Source organism: Miniopterus natalensis, chromosome 20 (genome assembly GCF_054644295.1).
Source record: "Miniopterus natalensis isolate mMinNat1 chromosome 20, mMinNat1.hap1, whole genome shotgun sequence".
NCBI classification, from domain to species: domain Eukaryota; kingdom Metazoa; phylum Chordata; class Mammalia; order Chiroptera; family Miniopteridae; genus Miniopterus; species Miniopterus natalensis.
In genome coordinates, this window is record NC_142100.1 from 3,381,030 (window position 1) to 3,400,445 (window position 19,416).

General features: G+C 38.6%; 1 protein-coding gene across 1 annotated transcript; it reads right to left on the reverse strand.

Moving 5' to 3' along the window:
* Positions 1-5,888: 5,888 nt before the first annotated feature.
* On the reverse strand, positions 5,889-6,824 carry LOC107539430 (olfactory receptor 10D1B-like). Its single transcript, XM_016215925.2, has one exon. The coding sequence runs from the start codon at positions 6,822-6,824 to the stop codon at positions 5,889-5,891; it is 936 nt and encodes a 311-aa protein (XP_016071411.2).
* Positions 6,825-19,416: the final 12,592 nt, after the last annotated feature.

The window sequence follows — 19,416 nt, forward strand, 5'->3', positions numbered from 1 at the left end:
TCATCAGTTTATTTTATTTATTATACTCCACATATGAGTGAGATCATGTGGTATTTGTCTTTCTCTGACTGGCTTATTTTGCTTAGCACAATACTCTCCAGGTCCCTCCATGCTGCTCCAAAGGGTAAGAGATCCTTCTTCTTTACAGCTGCATAGTATTCCATGTTGTAAATGTCCCACAGCTTTTTTATCCACTCATCTGATGGGCACTTGGGCTATTTCCAGATATTGGCTATTGTAAATTATGCTGCTATGAACATAGAGGTGCATAAGTTCTTTCTGATTGGTGTTTCGGGATTCTTAGGAAATATTCTTAGAAGTGGGAACACTGGATCAAATGGCAGCTCCATCTTTCATTTTTTGAGGAAACTCCACACTGTTTTCCACAGTGGCTGCACCAGTCTGCATTCCCACCAGCAGTGTACTAAGGGTCCCCTTTCTCCACACCCTCGCCAGCACCTGTCATTTGATGATTTGTTGTTGGGAGCCATTCTGATGGGTGTGAGGTGATATCTCATTGCTTTAATTTACATCTCTCTGATGATTAGTGATGTTGAGAATTTTTTCATATATAATGTATTGTTTCACGTCTTATATTTAGGTCTTTGATCCATTTCGAGGTAATTGTTTTTATATGAGGACAAAAAGAACCATCCAAGTCAATCATTAAAGTTCAATGAAGTAAACTTTAAATATTCCATTTGGGGGGTTAAATATTTCCATTTTGCCATTTAAAATATAGCAATCCAGGTAAGTAACTTGTTAAAAGTCATAAAATACATCCATGTTAAGATCAAAGCTAAACCATACCTGTCTGATTATATTATTTCTCTAATAATAAACTATTACTATTCTTTTCAAAGTAGAGCATGAGTCTTTTTCCAGTAGATGCTCAATACCATCTCAAAAATGTAGAGACTGAGGTCTCAGTCATCCACAAAATATTTTCTACAAGTCACTCTGTCACCTTTTCATTCAGCAAATGAAGGGGTAGACAGTTCTGAACCTTATGTACCCATCTGTCTCTCTCCATCTCTCTGCACTTTAGTTAACTGTTACTCTTGAGAATCACTTTGTCAATCTTATTTTCACAAGATGATTTGATGCTTTATGCCATGATATAAAATTGAAACACAGAGAAATAAGAAATCAGTTGTGTCTGAGATAAGACAGTTTTACAGAGGAAATGATTGTTCACTTAGGTTTTGAAGAATAAATAGAAGTTTTTCAGTAGAGGAATCAAGGAAAGATATGTCAGGAGGAGAGAATAAAATTTACAAAGGCATAAAATTGTGAATGAATATATTTTAAATGTTTTTTGAAACCTCTTTACCCTCTGTACAGGATTAATTCTTTCTGTTTTCATTTTACTTGTCTATTTTATATATTTCTATTAAGTATTTGCTATATTTTATTTTAATCAGGTTTGTATCTGCCCTTCATGCTTAGCTCTAAGCTTCTTAAAAACATGACTTACAGTTATTTGTTAATCCGGTGCTTAACATAGTAATTACTCAATAAATGTGTGTTTATTAAAGGAACAAGGCAATGAATGTATAAAAATGCAAAGAGGTAGCTTTAGGGAGTGGTCAGGACAGTTTAGCTAGGTAGCAGAGTGTGTGTGAGACAGATGTGTGTGTTGCTGGGTGAACATATGGCTTTGAAAGACTAAAGAGGTAAGTGGGCCTTATTGTTAATTCCACAGATACTATACTAAGTTATTTTAATTTAACCTATGAGCAACAGACAAGTATTGAATATTCTAAAGAAGCAGAGTAGTATTATTTGATTTGCATTTATAAGGGTACTAGGCTAAAATGCAAATTAATTATGGCCATAGCACATCTGAGGACCTCTGTCCACATCCCCTCAGCCCACTCCAGAGGTCATCTTCAGAGTGTCTTTATGTCCTGAGGGCTCCCCATGTCTTCTGTCTGGTAGTAGTCTTTGTCAAGGAAATTTTTCAGTCTACATATATGGAACAGACCAGAAATGCCTGATAATTAATGTTCTCAAGAACATCCACCAACCAATGTGGGACAAGAATTACTATAAAAATATCCCAGCTTCCTTTACACCCCAGGGGAACAACCTGCAGGTTGCTGTACACCAGTTTTTCAGAGGACATCAGGTGCAATGGAGCCCCAGTTCTCCACAGTGGTAAACCAGACGCTTGCTTCATTGACTTCTTCCCATCTCACCTTCTCGCTCCCTTATCATGCTTCCCAGGATCATCTTCCTAATGAGTTGCTTGGACTCAGACCCTTGTCCCAGTGTCTGTTACTGGGCAAATCTAAACTAAATAAAATTATCTATTTTCTCCAGTAGAAGGAACTCTTGAGGGGAAGCCAGTGATATCTTTGTGTCATACACACTAATAGGTATGAGGCCCCAACAATATATTGTGTTTTTTTAAAATAATGGAAACTCATATTTATTCATGAATAAAAACAACAGCAGAAAATAAATGTTGATCCATTGACACCGTGGGATGCTACATTTTGGTAATAATTAATTTCCAACATATATAATGACATAAATGTAAAAAAAGTAACATTTACGTTAAAAAAGCAAATTTCAGTAGAATTAAATTAATATAAAGTTCAAAAACTTGCAATATGGTGTTTAAGGACACAAACATATGAAGGAAAACTTAAATAAAAACAAGGAAATAATAAACACAAAATTCAGGAGTGATGCCTTCTGGAGGGAGTGAAAGATGTGCAGTCAGGCCTGTGGCCATGGGAACATCCAAGGCATTCACGCTGCCTCCTTAAAGTAGGTGGTGCGACCCAGGGGTTCACTGTATCATAGTTCTTTATAATTGACATATTTTTAATATTATTTTCTAATTGTTTATTTTTAATTACAATATTTCTTTCAATAAAAGCATACAGCTAGACAATGAAAGATGGCTTTTTGATGTTGTCATGTAGAATATTACCAAAACAAGCATGAAAATAGTATTTTTAAACAATGGAATGTAAAATAAAGAAATGATCAATGATAGATTATTTCTCACCAATTGGTTATTTCAATATCACAGGTATTATTGCTCTTCTTTTCTTAAGTGAGCCAGCAAAACAAGAATAATTCTATTCTCTTACCCCTGAATAATTATTTTTGAAAAGGTGAAGTCAATATTTTGACAAAAAAATTGCAAGTCAAGCGACTAAAAACATTAATTCTGACTAGTTTTTCATTCCTTTAAAAGGATTTGATTTAAAGTCAGTAGGATTAAACAGAAAAGGGGCATCTACTGGGAACCTCCTTGGAAAGCTCCTGTTCACACCCGCTCGGCGCCGTTGAGCAGCCACTATCTCAGCGACACTGTCAGTGTCCGTGCCACAGGTTAGCTCTGCAGGTGCCCACAGCACAGTGTCCCTCTCTGGGGGCTGTAGGCGAAACAAAACACATAGGTGAAATTCAGAGCAGGCGGCGCTTATGTAACAAATACAGGGAGGGGCAAAAGGAAACTGCTTAGAGCCTGCGCGGCGAGCTGCAGGCTGCGTTGGAGTGAGCAGAGGAGCCTTTGAGAGCAGCTAGAGCCTCCCTGAGCCTCACTGGCCGCGCTCCTCAGCCTCGCTGGAGCCCAGGGTCTCAGGAAATGCGCTGCTGTAGCCCACGCTGCTCAGAACAGACCCTGCATCTCTGCCTCAGCGTTTCTCTTCTTCTCTGACACCCCATCCCAGTTTTGGCCCCTGAGCCTCTGCCTGTGTTCCACCCCTGTGGATTCAATATGACCTACCTGGTTTGGGATTGCTCCCATTGACTTTGTTTTCAAAAATTTTCTAATATTTTCCCTTGATGTCTAGTACACAGAAACGTCTCACTCTGCCATCAAACCAAACCGGGGCTTCCAAACCCAAGGTGAGGCCTGACATTCTGGGCTCCTGCTTAGGTGAAAAGAGGGCTCAGATGTGACCTGGAGACAGGAGAGCTGCCCACATTTCTCAGAACCCCTGGCACAAGCGGAGAAGTCAGTGTGTTCAGGAGATAGAGAGTCATTTTGTGCAAGGCATTTCTCCAATTCAGGAGCAAACGGCCACGCTGAAGGAAGAACTCTGAAAACAGGTCAAATTAAGTTTATTTTTCTTACAAGAACATTCACTCACAGATGGCAAATAGTTGAGATACCCACCCAAGGAATTATGTCTCAACCCCACCACCCCAAAAACAAAAGATTGAAAAGTATGTTGCTTCTCCCTATAAAACATTTCTCCCTGTAAAAGCCATTCTTTATGGGGGAGCAAGGGGTAGACAGACAAAAACTTCAACCCTCAGCACCCCTTTTGTGAAGTCCCTTCACAGCCCCAGAAAAATGGACTCCACATTTTTTGTTCTATTTCATGTCTTTATCATGGGGTTTTAGTTGCATGTCTGTTTATTTTCTCCGGCAGACCAAGACTCCTTCTGGTGGGGTCTTGTCTTCTCTACCTTTGCATTCCCCACCCCTAGCACAAAGTTATTCACCAGATGACATCTGTATGAGTGAAAATGAAAAGGAATTGGATCACATCTTTTATTCTGAAAAACTGTTCTATTTTGATCACCTGAACAGCTCCCATCAGGAAACTAAGGAACAGGAAGAGATCTTCCGATGGACTTGGAGAGGCTTCGGCGGGGATGCACTGAACCTGAAATAGCCTGGGATGCATCTCCACCTTCTTTAAGCTCTTGTTTACTGAGAAACACGGGAGAAGCAGCACCGAGAGGGGTTTCAGACACTTAAGGGAAGTGACAGGACAAGAGTTTTCTCTACTGCAGGAACACGTGCCGGCTCCCGCAGTGGCTGGAGGCACAGGCCCAGCAGTGCTGGCTGGTCTGGCAGGTTCCTTGGTTGCTCTCCGATTCGGAGAAAGACAGACAAATTGGTCTGCAGGTCTGTGCCTTCCTTTTCCATCTTCTTCTCAGTTTCCTTCCTTCTCTGCTTCCTTGTTAGAAGAAACTACATAGCGACTATCTGCCTCAAGTGTGGTAGGATTCTCAATGAATTCAGTCACAAAAAAATAGCTCCCTGCATTGAAATAGCACACTTTTTTACTTCTTAGCTTATTTCAGCCACACACAAAAAAACAAAAAACAACCAAAAAGAAAGAAATGAAGGAATGGGGAATAGTGTCAAATGCTTTCAATTAAACAAAGAAACACAAAACAATGACAGTTTGAACCCAGAATGGTCCCCTGGGAGTCCTGAGAAATGCTAAGCCACGTCCAGATTTTCTAATATGGTGTCAGACCACAGTCCCCCCTCCCCGGATTCCCCCACCTGCCCTTTCCACATTCTCATTTACATGCTGAATGTCTACAGCCAGGGCCTGCTTCTGGGTAAAACCCAACAGGTAGGGTTTCCAGGTCACAAGAGTGTACCAGCACCTTTGCTTCACTCGTAAGAAACCTGCCTCGGGTCCCTGCTGCGAGTCATTCCCTGTATACAGCTTCATTTTCTTCAACAACGTCTAGGCCAATAAAGTGGAGGTTTATTCAGGTCAGGCATTTGAAGGGACAATCAGTGCAGCCAAGATGAAGTGTCAGAGTGAAGGGGGAAAGAAGAGAAGGGGTGTAGGTGGGTGAGGGAAATAAAGTGAGAAACAGAGGGTGCAGCTTCTTTTGCCCGCTGCAGCAAGCCCCTGCCTCCCCCCACAGCCATGTGACATCCTCCAGACGGCACCCCCCGAGCCTGAAACGGCCCAGAGCCCTCATTCTGCCTTCGCCCCTCCGTGTGCTCCGGAAACTCACTTTAGCTCTTTGAATCCAAGTCCCCACACCGTAGAATGGAGACAATCATAATAATATCTGCACTCTCAAATTCAAAAATATTTGTGAGAACCATATAAAAATACTTTATAAGTTACAAAGTGCGGTTAGCGTGCTAGCTCCTGCTCTCTCTACAACGGCTCAGGGAGAAGGCCCAGGTGAGAGAGGACTTTCCTCAGAGATGATTTTACCTCCTTGTTCCTGAGGCTGTAGATCAAGGGGTTCAGCATGGGGGTGACCAGGTTATTCAGGACCTGAACCGTGGCATCCAGCCAGGGGCTCGGGGTTGGCCTTAAGTAGATGAGGACCACGGGCATGTAGAAAAGTAAGATGGCAGTGAGGTGGGCGCTGCAGGTGGAGAAGGCACGGCGCTGGCCCTCCGCAGAGCGGATCTGCAGGATGGAGCAGACGATGCGGCTGTAGGAGGTGAGAATGAGAAGGAAGCAGCTGAGGGGCATGAGGCCCACACTGACGAACCCCACCATCTCCAGGGCTGAGGTGTCCGCACAAGCCAGCTTCAGCATCACCGGGATGTCGCAGAAGAAATAGTCCACCTCATTGGGGCCACAGTAGGGTAACTGGAAGGTGAGAGTGGTTAGGAAGGTGGCCTGAATACAGCCAAAAAATGAGGTGCCCGTGGCCAGGATGGCACACACTGTGTGGCTCATGATTACCTTGTAGCGTAGAGGGTGACATATAGCAACAAAGCGGTCATAGGCCATCACCGTGTACAGGAAACACTCAGTACAGCCCAGGAAATGGTAAAAGAAGAGCTGGGACACGCAGCCTGCATAGGAGATGGCTCGGCTATACCCTGAGAGGTAGAAGAGCATCTTGGGGGAACTCACGGAAGGGAAAAATATGTCACACACAGACAGTTTACACAAGAAGAAATACATAGGAGTATGAAGTCGAGTGGAGGAGACAATTGCCAGTAGGATGAGCAGGTTTCCCACAAGGGTCAAGATGTAGAAGGACAAAAACAGGGCGAAGAGCATGGTCTCCAGGTGCTCCGTGTGCGGGATGCCCAGCAGGATAAACTCGGTCACCACCGAGGCATTCCTCATGGCTCAGGCCTTCCAAAGGGACTCAAGACACCAAAGTCTGAACCCCAGCATCAGATCATCAAGCGATTTGCTGGTGAGCGCTTTGTGTTTTTAACAAGCAGAAACCAACCTTCTTATGAGTAGGAAGGTCTGTGTAAAGATTTCAGTTCATAAGAAATGTCATTCTAGATCCACAGTCTACCCAGCTCCTGGAAGGAATGCTTATGTGGAGGCAGGTTGTTGTCTTCGATGACGGGATCAGAAGTTTAAAGGTATATTCAAAACATTCTCGTGTTAAGTGAGAAACCTTTTCACAGTTAACTCATGGATTTACTCTGTTTAGGCATATTTATATTTTGAACTTTCACAGTATCTTTGAGTAACAAACTTGCACTATTTATTACCCTCTGAAAAATATCATGAAAAGAAATTGCATTAGAAATCAGAACAGTTAATTTAAGTCCTGTTTTGCCACTTATTGGCAATACTAGTTTAAATACTGTATACATTTTTCATAGACATAGTTCCATTACCTACAAAATAAAATCATAATTATTATAACAACTACAACATCAACAACAAAAATACCCTAGTATCATTGTAAAGTTTGTGAAATGTCTGTGAAAATATTTGGCAAAAATATAAATCCTAATGAAAAGTGCTTCTTTCTTTTATGCATCTTAAACTTATTTTTTAAGTGCTTTGCTTTAATGTTGGTACTGTATAATTATTTGCAAATAAATGTTTTATTAAATAACATTATTGAATAGATTTAGGTCATATATTTTCCAAATCACATCCCTGCAGGCTTGGGAGGTTTAATATCTCCAAATCTATCAGAAGATGCTGCTCTGGCTTTTCAGGTCCTTTTAACCTTTACTAAGTGGATTTGAGGCAACTCTGAAATGCTAGGTAAAAGACACAGTAGCAGCAAGGAAAGCATCAAATTCATGTTACTGTGATGAAGAAATACAGTTACCCATAAAGCAGAAAGGCAAAGAACAGCTCTAATGAGGAAGGTTAAACAAGTCAAGAGCAGGACATAGTGTCTGGAAGACACAGAGCTCTCCTCCTCTGATAACACAGACTAATAGTAATAACACCAATACCTACATAGGTGCATGCATTAATATGTATTCTATTTAATGAATATTTACTGTGTACCAAGGACTGGGCTTAGCACTTTTAAAATATGATTCATTTTTTTAAATAAGCCTTTAAAAAGAAACTATTACTATCTCCATCTACAGATCAGGAAACTGAAACCAACAAAAAGTAAACAAGCTGCCCAAATTTACAAAGCAAGCATGTGACACAGCCAAGACTCAAATCTTTTCCATGCTACTAGCCATACCCTTGGTCATTAGGAACATTGTCTTCTTTTTTAAGTTTGCCTGTCTTTTTTAAGAGAACCTCTTCCGTTGTCAGGCAAGGACACCCTTCTAGATGGGCTCACATCATCATTTTATACTAAGGTAGGCAAAGGATTCCCCTTTTTCTTCTTCCTGCTCACATCCAGTCTTGACTTTAGAGCACATCTAATTAACATCCAATTTCACTTTAAAAATCAGACAACGGGCTTGTGTCTTACCTTTGACACTATACCTGAATATCAACCCTGATGTGGGAGCTTTGAAGTCATAGAGACACATTCGCCATGGGGATTCCAACCATAAACTGTGGCAAGTGCCACTTAAAAGCATATCTAAATAGGAAAACCAAGCCAACATGAGTAACTCACATAACACCCTAGAACTGAGCAAAAGCAAACAACTCACTTCCTGTTACTAATTCTAGCCACAAGAGTATTGTCTCTGAGCCATGCAAATGTTTGTGCAATCTGGGTCATCTGTCCCTGGTCAGCAAAGGCTCTCAGAGGTTTTTGGCCCTTGTCTGTGATCAGACATCTTGATAATGTATGATTCTATAGTCCTATTTTATTTTAAGTCCATTTTAACAAAAAGAAGTCTGCAAGGACCAGGAAGGACCCTGTGTGTGGTCTGTTAGTACGTGAGGAGCTGAAGCTAATGGTGGTACATGAGCAGCAATCTGAACACTCACACAGTCTGCCTGAGAACACAGCCAAGTTTCCAAAGTGTTGTTACAAGATCTCAGTTACCGTTTCTCAGCAGAGCACAGAGTACCCAGCAAAATGCGCCTTCATTCTCCTACTTATAAAGAATGGGGTCTCATAGGGTTTGTGCAATCAAGGCCTGTACATACTTACTCTCTCTGGATTGCTTCCTTGGAAGTTTTTTCAGACCCTCTAAGCCCTACTTTGGACTCACTGATGGCTCTGAGGGATCAATTAGTCTGTCAAACTAATTCATAAAACAATAATAAGGAGATCATCAGAAAGGGTGCTGCTGTAAAGTGGGAAATATCTATATCTCTCCAAGAGAGTCTGCAGTTCTAACCTTAGATCACCCGCACTGCTATCCCTTATTTTGTTTGTTTTCTTTTACACCTTCAAGCCTTTTTTTGTGATATCATGTGCCTCATTGTTTTGGGAATTATCTATATATCCTCATGACTCTATAGTTATCACTCATAAATATCACTATTCAAGACAGAAACTTAATCAGTAATTATTCATAATGCATCAACTATTGTTATGTGCACTTTAAGTCATTTTTAAAAAGAAATAGTCACATGCTAGGCACATTCATAGGATAAAGAGGGTGTAAACCATTTCAAAAGAAAAATTATTGACAAAATAGTTAATATTCAGTAAATTCCTTATTGTAAGCACTTACCATGTGCTAAGTATTATGTTAAATTTTAAAATTAATTATTACATTTAATCTCCAAAAGAAACTCTATAAAGTAGGTGGTATTATTTCACAAAGAAACTGAAAAACAGAATAAATAACTTGATTATGATATAAGTAGAAAGTGACTGACTCTATTTTCAAAGTCAGTGCACTTAAGCAATATCTTATAAATTCCAGAGATTTGGTTTTGCATTCAAAAAGCAGCAGAGATATAATACGGTCTTCAAATGTGTGAAAGGCTGGTAGAAACTTGATAAATAATATTCTATGTGGTGACTCGGGAACTGTGGGCAGAGCTGGCTGGGGTGAATTCTGCTTCATGGGCTGTCAGTTGATTTCTCAACAGAAACATTACAGGCCAGAAAGGGATGGCATGAAGTATTTAAAGTAATGAAAATCAAGGATCTGAAACCAAAACCACTCTATCCAGCAAGGCTATCACTCAAAATAGAAGGTGAAATAAAGAGCTTCCCAGATTTAAAAAAAGGCTGAAGATTTTATTAGCACCAAACAAGCACTGCAACAAATAAAAGAGCTAGAAAGAGAACAACAGGAAAACCCAGAGTAAGTAGAAGGAAAGAAATAATAAATATCAGAATGAACATAAATGACATAAACTCTAAAAGAGCAATGCAAAAGATTAATGAAACCACAAGCTAATTCTTTGAAAAGATACACAAGATTGATGAACTGCTAGCCAGACTCATCAAGAAACAAAGAGAGAGGACCCAAATTTATAAAATCAGAAATGAATGAGATGAAGGAACAACTGACACCACAGAATTTTAAAAAAAGAAAGAAAGAAAGAAAATGCTATGAACAACTATACCAACAAATTGGACAACCTGGGTGAAATGGACAAATTCCTAGAAATATAAAATCTTCCAAACCTCAATAAGGAAGAATCAGAAAACCTGAACAGATCAATAACAACTAATGAAATTGAAGCACTAATATAAATAAATAAATAAAACTCCCAGCAAACAAAAGTCCTTGACCTGATGGCTTAACAGGGGAGTTTTACCAAACATTCAAAGAACTAACACCTGTCCTCCTCAAACTACTTCAAAAAAAATGCGATAGGAAGGAAGACTTCCAAGCTTTTTTACGAAGCCAGCATTATCCTTATAAGGTCCCTGGCAACCAGAATCCAAAACTCCCATCTCTGTATGAGCAGTCACAGAAGCAGGAACTTGGCAACTGACAAACTACAAAGTGACCACAAGCTCCTGCCAAACCACAAATGTCCGGTGAGAACACCTGCACCCTGCTCCAAGAACCACAGAAAGAACACAGGAAGGACAAACAAAATTAAACTCTTTACCCTACTCCCCACTCCTCTTCCTGTCCGACCAAACCTTATAAAAAGCAGTCTCTACCTCCTCAGGGTGGTGACTGCCCATTAAGCCTCATCTCATCTGCACCCAGGTGGTTTTCAATAATCATGTTTTTGACTCTCAACAAGCCTCATATGTCTCTCTTGGCAAATCCCCCTAAAAAGCCTATTTCCCAACTATAAATAGACTCTACAAAGAAGAAAATTACAAGCCAATATCCCTGATGAACATAGATGCTAAATCCTCAACAAAATATCAGCAAATAGGATCCAAAATATATTATAAAGATCATACACCATGACCAAGGGATTTATTCAGGGGATGCAAGGTTAGTACAGCATTCACAAAACAATAATTGTGATAAATCACATTAACAAAATGAAAAATAAAAAGCACATGATCATATTAATAAACATAGAAAAAGCATTTGACAAAATCCAGCACCCATTTTTGATAAAAAAATCTTAGTAAAATGGGAACAGATGTATCAGACCTCAGCATAATAAAGGCCATATATGACAAACCTACAGCCAACATCATACTCAATGGGCAAAAACTAAATATGTTTCCCTTAAAAACAGTAATAAGACAAGGATGCCTGTTTTCACCACTCTTATTCAACATATCACTGGAAGTCCTATCCACAGCAATAAGATAAGAAAATAAAAATAAAAGGCATCCAAATTGGAAAGGGGAAAGTAAGACCCTCAAGACTCCACCAAAGGAAAAAAAACTACTTGCCTTAATAAAAGAATTCAGCAAAGTAGCAGGATACAAAATTAATATCCAAAAATTGATGGCATTTTTATAGACCAATAATAAAATATAAGAAAGAGAAACTAAAAAAAAGAATCCCTTTTACCACTGCAACAACAACAAAAAATAAGATGCCTAGGAATAAACTTAACCAAGGAGGTAAAAGACCTGTACTTAGAAAACCATAAGACATTGAAAAAAGAGATAGATGAAAATATAAACAAGTGAAAGAATATACTGTGTTCATAGATTGGTAGAATTAACATCATTAAAATGTCCATACTACCCAAAGCAATATATAGATTCTATGCAATCCCTGTTAAAATATCAATAGCATATTTCACAGATCTAGAACAAATACTCCAAAAATTTATATGGAACCAAAAAAGACCCCGAATAGTCACAGCAATCTTGAGAAAGAACAAAGTTTAAGGGATCACAATACCAGACATCAAGTTATACCACAAAGCCACTATAATCAAAGCAACCTGGTCTGGCACAAGAGCAGACATATGGATCAGTGGAACAAAACAGAGAACCCAGAAATTGACTCAAGCCATTACACTCAATCAATATTTGACAAAAGAGGTAAGAGCATACAATAGAGTAATCTCTTCAATAAATGGTGTGGGAAGATTGGACAGGTACATGCAAAAAAATGAAACTAGACCACCAACTTACACCATACACAAGAATAAACTCAAAATAGATAAAAGACTTAAATGTAAGTCATGAAACCATAAAAATCCTAGAAGAAAACATAGGCAGCAAAATTGCAGATATCTCACATAACAGAATTTTCACTGATACATCTCCTAGGGCAAGAGAAACAAAGGAGGAAATGAACAAATGGGACTACATCAAAATTAAAAGCTTCTGCACAGCAAAATAAACCATCAAAAAAATGAAAAAGTAACTCACTGTATAAAAGAACATATTTGCCAGTGATACATCTGATAAGAGGTTAATTTTCAAAATATATAAAGAACACATACAAGTCAACAAAAGGAAGACAAACAGACCAATTAAAAAATGGGCAAAGGATGTAAGTAGCTACTTCTCCAAAGACGACATACAGTTGGCCAAGAAACATGAAGAAATGCTCAAATTCACTAATCATCAGAAAGATCAAATTAAAACGATAATGAGGTGTCACCTCACACCTGTCACCATGACTACCTTCAATAAATCTACAAACAACAAGAGCTGGTGAAGGATGTGAGGAAACATGAACCCTAGTACACTGCTGATGGGAATGCAGACTGGTGCTACTACTATGGAAAACAGTAAGAAATTTCCTCAAAAAATTCAAAATGGAACTGCTGTTTGACCTAGTGATCCCATTTCTAGGAATATATTCCAAGAAACCCAAAACAATCAGAAAGAATATATGTGCCCCTATTTCATAGCAGTATTGTTTACAATAGCTAAGATCTGGAAGCAGCCTGAGTGCCCATTAGTAGATGAGTGGATAAAAAAGCCATGGCACATTTACACAATGGAATACTATGCAGCTGTAAAAAAAGAAGGCTCTTTTACCCTTTGATACAGCATGGCGGGACCTATAGAGTATTATGCAAAGCAAAATAAGCCATTCAGAAAATGACAAATATCACAAGATCTCACTTACCTGTGGAATCTAATGAACAAAGTAAGTTGATCAACAAAATAGGTCCAGAGACATGGAAGGATGGAACAGACTGATGCACCTCAGAGGGAAGGGGAGTGGGGGTCAGGAAGAGATTAACCAAAAAACCTATATGCATATATGCATAACCCATGGACACAAACAATAGTGTGGTGAAGGCCTGGGGTGGGGAAGGAGCCTGGTGGATGGAGCTTGCGGGGGGAAAATGTAATATTTTCATCAATAATGATAAATTTTAAAAAATAAAGTAAAATTGAAGAAACAAATACAGAGCTTTTCAGATAAGACATAGCTAAAGAAGTTCACCACCATCAAACCTGTATTACAAAAAATGTTTAAAAGACGTCTATGGAAAAAAGAAAGAAAAAAGAAACATAAATATGCAAATAAAGTTGCAATAAATACATATCAATGAACAATCACTTTCAATGTAAATGGATTAAATATCTCAGTCAAAAACTTAAGGTATCTGAATAAATAATATAGACATATAAAATATATGCTGTATAAAATAAACTGACGTCAGAAATAAAGACACACAGACTAAAAGTAAAGGGATAAAAAAAGACATCTCATGCAAATGGAAATTTATCAAAAACTGGGGTAGCAATATTTATATCAGACAAAATAGACAGTATTAAGATGCAAAGATATTACATAATGATAAAGGGATCGATCCATCAAGAGGATATAACCTTTATAAACATGTATACAACCAGTATAAAAGTACCTAAATATATAGAGCAAATCTTGATAGACATAAAGAGAACAGCAGTAATACAATCATAGTACAAAACTTTAACATCCTATTGACATCTATGGATAAATCCTCTAGACAGAAAATCAATAAGGAAACAGTATTCTTAAATTATACTCTAGACCAGATGGATTTAATTAATATTTTCAGAGCACTTTACCCCAAAGCAACAGAATATACATTTTTTGCCATTGCACATGAAACATTTTTCAGGACATACCTCATGTTCGGCTCAAAGAAGTCTTAGCAATTCTGGTCAAGATGGGATGCAGCCAAACACAGTACTCAGAACCTCTAACAACCACATAAAAATTACAGCTAAACTATAGAACAGCCATCATTCAGAACTGCCAGAAATCTAGCTGAACAGAAGTCCTATGCTAAGGATATAAAGAAGAAGCCACATTTAGACTGGTAGGAGAGGGCAAAGACATGAATGAGCTGGCCACAAGCCCACAGGTCACAGTTAAAAACTGGGAGAAACATTTCTGCTGCAGTAGCCCCCCTGAGGAGCAAGGGGCCTCAGCACCACACCAGGGTCCCCTAGGCCAGGGTTCCAGTGTCAGGAAGAGAAGTCCCCATACCTTCTGACTGTAAAAACAACCAGAGATTGTGGCTGAGTGAGACAGTGAGCTACCAGAGTTCCAGGCATTCCTCTTAAAGGGCCTGCATAGTGATTCACTCAGATTCACTCTCTGTGAGCTCCACTGCTGATCAGTAGCTCAAAAGAAACAGGAACATATGGGGGGTAAGTGGATTACCTGGCTTCAGGAGAATGCTTAGAGGGTCAGCTTTCTTCCAAACAGAAATGCTGGCCATCTTTGTTCCTTTGTTGAGCCTTTCCCCCTCAGAGTCTGCAGACAGATACCATATCTGAGTCTCCATCTATCTGGCTCACACAGCCCAGCCCAGTTGATTTCCTGAGAACCTACCCCACCCAACTTGCAGACCCATCCAAGCATTTTCCAGTGGCTTTTCCATACAAATGGCCTTTCTTGGTTCATGCTTCAGACTTTCCTATAACCTCTCAAACAAGCAGCATCTGTACTCTGCATATCCCATACCTCTTGTTATGTGGCCCCAGGCCTTGCACTAGGGGAAGTTGGCCTCAGTTTGCAGCTTGGCCTCTTCTAGGCACAACCGAGCCCAGCATAAGTAGCAACTATTTTAAGATCTCTCTGTAGCTCATGCCGGGTGACAGTGGGCAGGGCACAGGCAGTGGTTGATCTTGGCTTACGCTTCCTGAAAGGCCCCAGAGCCAGTGCAGAGATTCAGACCAAGCCTGATTATAACACAACCATTTCCACGAGTCACACACTCAAGAGGCACACCCAGCAAGCATTAAAACCCACTGAAGTAATTCCTGCTTCATGTGGTTGGCCTCTACACAGTGTCTCCTCCACTGTAGTTGCAGCATGTCCTCACAGCCTATCAGCCTGGGGGGATCAATCCCTCCCAGTGACATGGCAATAGCAACCCAGGCTCAACTACAGCAGGATCGTGCACAAGCCCACATGAGTGGCACACCTGGAGTGCCCAGCTCAGGTGACTGGGGAGGTTGCACACTGGGCCCTACAAGACACCTATTACTTAAGGTCACTCTACTAAGACCTGGAGAAGTAGCAGCTCTGCCAAATACATAGAAACAAACCAAAATGAGGAGACAAAGAAACAGGTCCCAAATGAAAACACGTAAGAAATCTCAAGGGGAAAAAACTGAATAAAATGGAGGCAAGCAAATCACCAGATACAGAGTTTCAAACAACAGTGATAAAGATGCTCAACAAACGTAGTGAGAACTTCAACAGCATAAAAAAGACATGGAAACCATAAAAAAAGTCAGAAATGAAGATACAGAAACTGTGATTAAGAATACATTCCAGGGAAACAACAGTAGAGTAGATGAAGAAGCAGTTTAAGTCAATTATTTGGAAGATTTTTAAAAAATAAAAAATAATCAGAAGGGCATAAAGAATTTCAAAAAGATGAGGATCGTGTAAGGAGCCTCTTGGACAACCTCAGGGCTATCAACATTCCCATCATGGGTGAGCTGAAAGGAGAAGAGAGAGAGCAAAAAAATCAAAACCTATTTGGAAAAACAACAGTGGAAAACTTTCCTAACCTGGTGAAGAAAATAGACATACAAGTGCAGAAAGCACAGAAATCCCCAAACAAGATAAAAAAAAAAAAAAAAAAAAAAAAAGAAAGAAAAAAAAAAGGAAAAGAAGAAGAAGGCCAACATCAATATACCATTAAAATTAAAATATAAAAGATTAAAGACAAAGAGAGAATCTTAAAAGCAGCAAAGAAAAGCAGTTAGTTACTTACAAGGGAGCTCCCATTAGACTGTCAGCTGATTTCTCAACAGAAACATTCAGGCCAGAAGGGAGTAGCAAGAAATATTCAAAGTGATGAAAAGCAAGGACCCACAACCAAGATTACTCTACCCAGCAAAGCTATCATTTAGAATCAAAGGACAGATAAAGAGCCTCCCAGACAAGAAAAAGCTAAAGAAATTCACCACTATCAAACCAGTATTACAATAAATGTTAAAAGGTCTTCTTTAAGAAGAAAAAGGAAAAAAAGATAAAAATTAAATAATAAAATGGCAATAAATACATATCTATCAACAATTACTTAAAATGTAAATGGATTAAATGCTTCAATCAAAAGATATGTGGTGATTGAATTGATAACAAACAAGCCCCTCCCATATGTTGTCTACAAGAGATCTACTTCAAGCGTAAAGACACACACACACACACACACTAAAATAAAGAGGTGGAAAAGATGTTTCAATAAATGAAAACAAACAAATAAAAAGCTGGGGTAGCAATACTTACACTAGACAAAATTGACTTTAAAACAAAGGCTATAAGAAAAACCCAGCAATTCCATTTCTGGGTATTTATCCAAAGAAACCAAAAACACTAAATAAAAAAGACATATATATCCATGTTCCCTGCAGCATCATTTACAAGAGCCAAGATATGGAACCAACCTAAGTCTCCATCCATAGATGAGTGGATAAAGAAGTGGTGCATATATAAAATGGAATATGACTCAGCCATATAAAGGAATGAAATTTTGCATCTGCAACAATATGGGTGGAGCTAGAGGGCATTGCGCTGAGTGAAATAAGTCAGAGGGGGGTTTAAAAGCACAAAGTGATAGTTAAAAAATAGTCAAGGAAATGTACAGCATAGGAAATATAGTCAATAATATTGTAATAACTATACATGGTGTTGGATGGAAAGTAGATTTATTGGGGTGATCACTTCATAAGTTTTATAAATGTCTAATCATAAGATTGTACACCTGAAACAAATATAATATTGTACATCAGCTGTAATTAAAATAAATTTGAAAAACAAATCTCAATAAGTTAAAGAAATTGGAAGCATAGATGGGACTGATGAATGTCAGAGGGATGGAAGAGGGCGAGTGGGTGGAGGGGGAGAGAGTAACCAAAGAATTTATATGCATATATGCACACCCCGAGTACAGGGACAATGGTGGGGAGAGGGACTAGGGAGGGGGAAGGAACAGGGTGGAACGGGTCATTGCGGAGAAAAAGGGACATCTGTAATATTTTAAACAAAAATAAAATTTAAAAAAAAAAAAAGAAAAAAAGAAATTGAAATCATATCAAGCATCTTCTCTGACCACAATGGTATGAAATTAAAAATCAATTACAAGAAAAAATAAAACACACACAAACACATAGAGGCTAATAACAGGTTACTAAACAATGACTGGGTTAATAATGAGATCAAGAAAGAAATCAAAAGATACCTTGAGACAAATGAAAATAAAAACACAACAACCCCAAATCCATGGGCACAGCAAAACCACTTTTAAGAGTAAAATTTATAGCAATCAAGCCTACCTCAAGAAGGAAGAAAAATCTTAAATAAATAATCTAATCTCACACCTAAAGAAACTAGTAAAAGGGCAACAAACAAAGCCAAAAGGGAACCCTGGCTGTGCTGCTCAGTGCTTAGAGCATCAGCCTGTTTACCAGAGGGTCACAGGTCCAATTCCCTGTCAAGGGCATGTACCTGGGTTGCAGGTACAATGCCCAAACCCTGTCGGGCACATGCAGGAGGCAACCAATCAGTGTATTTCTCTCTCTCTCTCTCTCTCTCTCTCTCTCTCTCTCTCTCCCTCTCTCTCCTCTCTCTCTCCCTCCCCACTCCCTTCCACTCTCCCTAGAAAAGTTATGTAAAAACGTATCCTCACTCCTTGGGTGAGGATTTAAAAAAAAAAAAAAAAAAAAAAGCTGAAAAGGAGTAGAATAAAAAATAATGATAAAGATCAGAGTGAAAATAAACAAAATTACTCTAAAAAATTATAAAAGATCAATAAAGCCAAGAGCTGGTTCTTCGTGAAGATAAACAAGATTGATAAACCTTTAACCAGTCTCATCAAGAAACAAAGAAAGAACCCAAATAAATAAAAGTAGAAATGAAAGAGAGGAATTAACAACTGAAATCACAAATATACAAAGGAATATAAGAAAATGTTATAAAAAAATGTATGTCAACAAATTGGAAAATCTGGAAGAAATGAATAAATTTCTAGAAATATACAATCTTCCAAGACTGGGTCAAGAAGACAGTCAAAATCTGAAGAGACCAATTACAACCAATAAAATCAAAGCAGTAATGAAATGAAATTAAAATTAAATTAAATATAAAATAATAAAATAGAATTTAAAAATTAAATTAAATTTTAAATTAAATTAAAAAGTCCTGGAGTGGATGTCTTCACAGATTAATTAACCAAACATTTAAAGAAGCACTACCACCTATAGTTCTCAAACTATTTCTAAAATTCAAGAGGAAGAAAGATTCCCAAGCTCATTTTGTAAAACCAGTATTATACTTATTTCAAAACCAGACAAAGACAAAGACACTACAGAAATGAAAATCATAGGTTAATATGCCTGATGAACATAGATGCATAAATTCTCAATAAAATATTAGCAATTCAAATTTAGCAATACCTTAAAAAGACCATATGTCGCCTGGCCAGTGTGGCTCAGTGGTTGAGCGTCGAAGTTCAATTTCCAGTCAGGACACATGCCCAGAGTTTCAGGCTCAATCCCCACTAGGGGAAGTGCAGGAGGCAGCTGATCAATGATTTCCTCTTATCATTGATGTTTCTATCTTTCCCTCTCCTTCTCTTTCTCTGAAATCAATAAAAACATTCTTAATTTTTTCAAAAAGATCATAAACCATGTTTAAGTGAGATTTATTCTTGAGATGCAAGGTTGGTACAATATCGGCAAATCAATGAACATAATACACAACATAAACAAGATGGAAGATAAAAATCA

Excerpts from the sequence above, each read along its gene's own strand:
- LOC107539430 (XM_016215925.2), bottom strand. The coding sequence starts at position 6,824 with ATGAGGAATGCCTCGGTGGTGACCGAGTTTATCCTGCTGGGCATCCCG.